The sequence below is a fragment of the Mesitornis unicolor genome, unplaced genomic scaffold (genome assembly GCF_000695765.1).
Source record: "Mesitornis unicolor isolate BGI_N332 unplaced genomic scaffold, ASM69576v1 scaffold31692, whole genome shotgun sequence".
NCBI lineage: Eukaryota > Metazoa > Chordata > Aves > Mesitornithiformes > Mesitornithidae > Mesitornis > Mesitornis unicolor.
Window position 1 is genome coordinate 9,766 of NW_010170368.1, and position 7,046 is coordinate 16,811.

Here is a 7,046-nt window from a genome sequence, read left to right on the forward strand (position 1 = left end):
GCCTCATTTTTGCAGCCACTTTGAATCACGAGTTCATCTTTAAAGGCACTGGGTTTTTTTGTTGGTTTTTTTTGGTTTCCCGTTTTTTTTTGAAGAGCTAACTAACCCTGGCTGTCTCCAGTCTGACAGTATCAAATGGACTTGCTTCCTCCATTAGTTGTAAGATGTTTAAAAGCACATCCCATGTTTGAATTGTGGATGAGAGTTTCCCTTGGCAATGTGAGGAGGAAAATTCTTCCTACCCCTTTATTATTAATTCACGGATTCAGTGTTGGTTCGGCCTACAGGAGAAGTTAACTGGAAGTCTTTGAAGATTGATGTCTTTGCTGAAGTTGTCCAGGTATGTGAGCTTGATCCACGGCGACTGGAGAATAATGTTTAATAAGTCAGTGTACTTTATAGAAATTATTAGTACCCACGGTTAATCATTGGTAACTCAAATGTATGGCTGGTTTTTAAGAAGTGGCTCTCTTGTGGGGCTCACAGCTGCAGGCAGTAGGTTTTTCTGTGCTCCAAGGCATATAACTGTCCCTGAGGACACAGGAGAGAATGCCTGCTGACAAAACCCGTGTGGTTTTACAGAAGTTTGACTTAATATTGGGATAGTTCTGTGATCAGCTGATTTATAGACATTGCCTCTCTCACGTGACTGATTTGATTAACTGAAAGCAGGTTAACTGTAAAAGTGTTCATTAATGAATTGTTTTTCACTTGTTGATGCCTCTCTCTAGGGTTACTTTTAAAAAGAAGATTTCACTGATGAAACCAGTAGAAGACTTTGAGTCCGAGAAAGAGTGAAGCCAGCTCTTGCCAAGAGAGGAGGAAGTCTCTGCTGAGTCAGCCCTTACAACCTGAGCTCGTTCTAGGAACTTGTCCATTATGTCTAACAAAGGAGACGACTGCTACTTCTATTTCTATTCCACATGCACCAAGGTTTGTTGGGGTTTCTTTTGCCTTTTTCTTTCCTCCTTTCTAGTTTAAGAGAGGAGGGTAAGAGTGGGAGGAAATACACAGGTTTTTGATAACTTAATACGCAGTTAGATTCTGCTTCCAGTTCTAATAGCATGGATGGGTTGGTTTTTCAGGCTGTGTGGTTTGAGTTTGTTGCTTTCCCCTTGGTTACAGGGAGACAGCTGTTCTTTCCGCCACTGTGAAGCTGCTCTGGGAAATGAAACAGTCTGCACGCTCTGGCAGGAAGGTCGCTGTTTCAGGAATGTCTGCAGATTCAGACACATGGAAATCAATGTGAGTGTTTGCCTAAAGTTGTGTTCTCAAACTGCATCACTGGAAGCATTTTTCATTGCTGTAGGTGGACTGTACGTGCTTTGACATGATAGACTGACTTGCTTTAAAGTGATGCGGGTTTCCATTACCAGGAGGGGGATGGAAGGAAGTTGAGGGAAGAAAAATCAAAGTCTTGGGTATACCTCGCCAGTAAATTTTTGTATTAGGTGCTGACGTTACTTTCTGAATGGAGGCAAACGCAACCACGCTGCTCAGACTGCTTCCATGTGCTGGAGCAGGGTTGTAGTAAGCAGCCAGCACCAGTCTCCAGAGGGTTGGGCTTGGTAGTGGCCTGGCTGGTCTCTTCTGCCCTGGATTTCTTCAGCTAACGTTGTTCTGACATCTTGGGGCAATACAGGGTGGGAAGAGAAAAGATGGGAATGAACTAAGGCTCTGAAAGAGAAACTCAGATGGATTTAACTGAGGCAATTTAAGACATTTTTCCCTCTGAATAACCTCAGCATTTTGCTTGTTGCATTAGTTCAACCCACCCTGAACTGATTTGTGAGAGTGGCTGTCTTCTCAAACTGAAAGATAGGAAAGCTGGATAATGTGTAGTTGTTAAACAAAGTTTGTGTAAGCTGCGTGTGCCCTGAAATACTTCCAGTGATAAATCGACCTTTGGAATGATGTCTCAGTGCTGCGATAGTCCTGTCTCTGGCATGATGTGAAACCGTGTCTCTTTACAAACCTAAGGTGAGTGTTAACACACGCTTCTATTTCTTTCTGTCTCCAGAAAAAGCGCAGTGAGATCCCTTGCTACTGGGAGAATCAGCCAGTAGGCTGTCAAAAATCCAACTGTGCTTTTCATCACACAAAAGGACGTTACGTTGATGGACTCTTCTTACCCCCAAGCAAAAGTGAGTTTCTTGCGTCCTTTAAGCATTCAATAATCAATTTTAAACAATACCAGAGAAGACATCAAGTGACTGTTTACCTATGAGTGCAGGGAGAAGTCTGCAGTCACAGGCTCTCAGCTAAACCGAATGTAATTCTGGTATTTTAATTTTGTCTTTCACACTCAGCTTCTCTGTGCTCTGGGTGATCTTTGCCTTGCAGATTGCATTCCCCTCATTTAATCTTTTCTAGGTGGTAGGGCAGTGAGATTTGTGTGTGAAGGGAGGTCGTTGTGCATAGTGTAACCTGGGGTGGGGAACGGGAGACTCTAAATTCGGTAGCCAGGTGGGTTATTTACCATATCTACACAGTGTGGGAGCAAAGCTTTAAATGGCCACATTACAGGTGATCCTCCTCTTCCTCTAGCTACACTTCCAAGTCCACCTGAGACTGCAGAAGATGACGTGAAAATGGCTCAGATGTCTCTGCAGCAGAACAAACTTTCTGTCCAGTCAAATCCCTCCCCACAGCTGAGGGGGGTGATGAAGGTGGAAAACTCTGAGAATGTCCCAAGTCCTACACATCCTCCAGTTGTGATCAATGCTGCGGATGATGATGAAGACGACGATGGTGAGCGCTTTTTACTTATTGAAGACATTTCTACTGTGAGTAAATGTATAAATCACAGAGTACCTGAATTATGTGGTGGTTAAAGCTACAGATGAGAGTCTGAATTCCTAAATATTTTTTTCCAGTGTAGCTCTTTTACTTAGATGAGTTTGTCATGTCGATACTGGTGTTTAAAAAAATCCTTCTATAAACATTTGCTTGTGTTGGTGGTTAAGAATGCAAACACAGCATGAACCAGGGAGTGAAGTATCCTTGTGTGAGCTACATAAACATGAAAAATCTTCTCTAATCCCTACTGCATAACTGAGTAGGTTTATTTTTGCCTTTCAGACCAGCTTTCTGAAGAAGGAGACGAAACCAAAGCACCTGCCCAGCCACCAACTACTGAAGCCCAAAATGGATTGCGGATAATTTCCACTAGGAAATCCAACGCTAACACAAAACAAGGTATTCTAAGGGCTGCAGTAGGATGGACTGGAAGGACAATTGGACAGTTAACTCAAAAGCAGTTTGTTCTAAAAATATAACAGAACATAGGGCAGCTGGGTGGAGTCGGTTACTTCCATGAGCTCGCTCATATCTGATGTCCTGTGTCCCTTGGGTCAGACAGGTAAACTCCTCCTTGTTTCCTTTTGTGGAACGAAATAGAGACACAGAGTGGAGTTCAAGTGCCTGCAGATGTGTCCTTTCAAACGCTGTGGAAAGCCCTGTCTAATGATAGAGGAATCTAATATCATGTAGAGAGATTAAAATGCTTGAAACTATAGGTTCTACTCTGACGGGTGGGAGGAGGGATGAAGAAACCAATTCCTTACCAAAATACCATCCATTCTATTGGTGGGGTTTTTTTTTCACTTGTGGGGAGTGTTGACAGGGTTTATTTGAAATACTTTGGAAAGGTTCTGAGCCAGTAGAAGCTTGATCTGTGCTTTTCAGTGTGTGCCTGTTAAACTTCGGTTTCATTAACTGTTTTGTGTTTTCAGATGACAATTTAAATTTTGGAATAAAAACACTTGAAGAAATCAAATTGAAGAAACTAAAGGAAAAAACAAAAAAACAAGGTGGTGAGTTAATATCCCCTATTTTATCATCCTTCTGCCTTTTGTTCACCCTCATTTATGTTTAAATCCTCCTGGTTTCACCTGGATAGCTGGCTATGCATTGCTGAATCCAGTTATTTGCAAAAGGAAGTAATTTTAATTTTTTGCACTGTTCTGCTCATTCTGGGAGATGATTGCAGCTGAGAGCTGCTTCAGGGACAGATTTCTGTGTTTAGCTGGGGGCCTTGAGCTACTTCGGCATGCGAGTTGTTTTCTTAAACTCAAACAGCTGGCATTCTAGCTTGCTATTCCAAGGGCAAAGCAGAGGGAACTGCTCAGCTCTCTTATTTCCACACACTGGTCACTGGATGTTTGACAGTAATAAATAATTAGTGGCTTTGGTCTTTCTGCTAGTTCTTCCGTTTTGCTTTGTTGTTTGGGGTTTTTTTTCCTAAACATCCTTTTGTTTTCTTGCTCTGACCAGAAGGTCCTTCAGGAGTTTCTGTTCATCCCCTCCAATCTCGCACTGTTCCTGTGCCAGAAAAGGAAAATGTACGGACAGTGGTGAGAACTGTGACTCTGTCCAAAAAGCAAGGTAATAGTGAATGCTCATGTTCCCATTTCATGGCTCCTAAAGCAAAAGGTTAAGTGATAATTAATGTTAGTGCTGCCTTTCCTAGTTAAAACCATGCTTTTGTGCTTAAAGGCCCTGGTTGTACTGTAAAGAGTTGGCATTTGTAGGTGCTCAGTTTGTTGTATTGCAATAAAAGATCATAAAGTGTTTTTTTATAAGCCTGACATTAAGCCATAGCTGATCATGTGTTATCACCATCCTACAGGCTCAGATGTGCCTAATTTGACTTTCATGTTGCTGACATTGAGTGAGATTTGTGAATGAGCTGTGTTGACAGCGTGTGACAGAAATAGTGTTTGGGTTAAGTGCAGCAGCAGCAGAGAGAGGGGCTGTGGTCAAAATAGGTGTCAGGATGCAAATAAGGGGATACCTGAAAAACAGGGGGGTACTGAAAGGGGAGACCTGCAGAAGATGGCATTGCTTTTACTGGCTACTGATTTCAGTGCACTAAAGATACTGTTTTTATTCTTTATTAGGGGAGGAACCTGTGATTCAACTGAATCTTGCCGACAGACTGGGAAGACGGAAAACTTCCGTAGGTAAGAGTTTGGTGTGAGGTATTGTTTGGGTGCTCTTGTCTAAACATAATTGTATTTAAGGGAGGAAAATACATTTTGATGGAGATCTGTGTTGACTGCAGAAATGGCAAATTTTGTTAGCAACTGAAAGGCAAATATAAGATACACCCAGAAGAGTTGAAGTTTATGGCTGACTGTTCTAAATTCCTCCTCCAGAGAAATCTTCTTAAAGTATTTCTTATTTTCTCTCTTTCTGAAGCTGGTAAAGTTGTTCTTCCACTGAAGCGCAATCTTGCCGAAAGGCTGGGGAAGAAGATTGAGGGTCTGGAGAACACTGACAAAGCACCAAAGAAAGGTACAGCTGCTAAACAGACATAGGGATGTGGTGCACAGGTTTTCTGTAATGGTCCTTTTTGCACGTTGATTGAGGGCTCAAGGTTCCTCTGAGTCCCAGTGAAATGGTCTCCTGTCTCATTTCAAAATCGAACACAAGATTGAGATTTATGCAGTCTCCCTAACTTTTTCTGTTGTCTGTCTTGTAGTTCAAGTCCCCAAGACTCTGAAGGAGAGGCTAGGATTGCCTTCTGAACAGACAGAGAGGACAGGTAATAACTGGCTATGAAATATGCCTTCCTCTTTTTTTTTCTTCCCATGAAATTCCATACAGTCCTAAAAGTTAGTTTAAAAAACCTGCCTGACTGCTCTTGCTCAAGTGCTGAAGCTGTCCTGATGTCAGAGATCTGGCTCTGGGTGTGTGTTTGGTTCCCACTTGTGCCTCATCAAGATTTCGTGCTCCTGATGTAAACCGTCAGAAGCTGACGTATGTTTACGGTTTAGAACCACTGCCAGGAGCAGGAGTTTGAGGTGCAGACAGAGACTCAGTCTTAGAAAGGGAAAAAATAAAATAGACTCATGGTTTTTGTGTAGCAGCTCTGGATAGCACTGGTCTTCGAAATACAAGTGGCTTAAAGGAGGAGGAGGAAGATATTATGCAGTATGATCCTGCCCAAAGATGCAGCCTTGGGAACACTCAAACTTGGTTTTCCTTAGTGCTGTGACAAATTTGGAGACTTTAAATATTGTTGGACTCTCTTTACATGTTGGTGCTTCTCTCTTTTTTTTTTTCTTGATGATGACAGAAAAGGCTGCTAAGCCAGTAGGAGAGATCCATGTGAAAACACTGGAGGAAATTCGTCTTGAGAAAGCCAGTCGGAGACGAGGAGAACCTCAAGCTAAACCCCAGACCGAAGGATCTGGTAAAACGGAAAATCCCAGCGCAGGGGCAAGACCTTCCCCTGCAGTGCACGTCAAAACTTTCTCAGGAGCCCTGGCTGAGAGAAAAAGGAAGCGATTGGAAGAAGAGAAGCAAAAACCAGAAGGGTTTCCTACCAAGACAAAAGTTGAGGGTGAGCCCAAGAAGCAATGCATCCCTGCTCGATCTGCGCCCAGCAAAGTGCAGCTGGGAGCGCCAGCAGGTAAAGCCAAGCCAGGAGGAGAAGTGCGTGTTAAAACCTTGGATGAAATCAAGCAGGAGAAAGCTCTGCGGATGCAGCAGAGTGGAGAAAATGTCCCAGCTCCACCAGCACAAGCTGAGCCTGCCCCGGCAGGGAGGAAATTGTTACAGCTCCCAAAGCTGGCAGGTAATGAGATGACTTGGAACCTGCCCTGCTGAGGTGCTTCCCCTGTCGAGCAAATTCAGTTTGCTCAGGATTCACTTTGCTTTTTCTTTCTATGTATGCTAGAGGATAGAAGAGTTTAAGGCTACAAAGTCAAAAGGCAAGAAAGTGCCAGAATACGCAACCATATTATTTTCCATTAATTACATGATAGATTTCTATATTTCCCACTGGAAAATTCCTTCATTGAGGAGCTTTGTAGTCACACTCCTCCCTTGTGTTTTTTCTGTCTTATTTTTGTGGTATGGGATCTTCCCTGTGCTGAATCCAAACTTTGCTTCCTCTTTAGCATACGTGTTGTTTAACTTAGCGACTGATGCGTGTGTCTTTGCAAAGCATGTATCAGCTTCTTAGGAGCCATGTTTTAAGAGGAGGTGTGACTGAGCGAAAGAGCTCTGTCCCACTACTAGACATCAGGCAATGTACA

At 42.9% G+C, this 7,046-nt stretch overlaps 1 protein-coding gene across 1 annotated transcript in view; it reads left to right on the forward strand.

Annotated features, from left to right (window-relative positions):
- Positions 1-879: 879 nt before the first annotated feature.
- LOC104536928 (zinc finger CCCH domain-containing protein 11A-like) overlaps positions 880-7,046 on the forward strand; it is an 8,889-nt gene continuing 2,722 nt past the window's right edge. Inside the window, 11 exon segments of the mRNA XM_010179673.1 lie at positions 880-933; positions 1,126-1,245; positions 2,021-2,144; positions 2,548-2,751; positions 3,082-3,198; positions 3,735-3,812; positions 4,276-4,386; positions 4,902-4,964; positions 5,203-5,298; positions 5,486-5,548; positions 6,083-6,583. Coding sequence (XP_010177975.1) covers positions 880-933; positions 1,126-1,245; positions 2,021-2,144; positions 2,548-2,751; positions 3,082-3,198; positions 3,735-3,812; positions 4,276-4,386; positions 4,902-4,964; positions 5,203-5,298; positions 5,486-5,548; positions 6,083-6,583 — 1,531 coding nt within the window.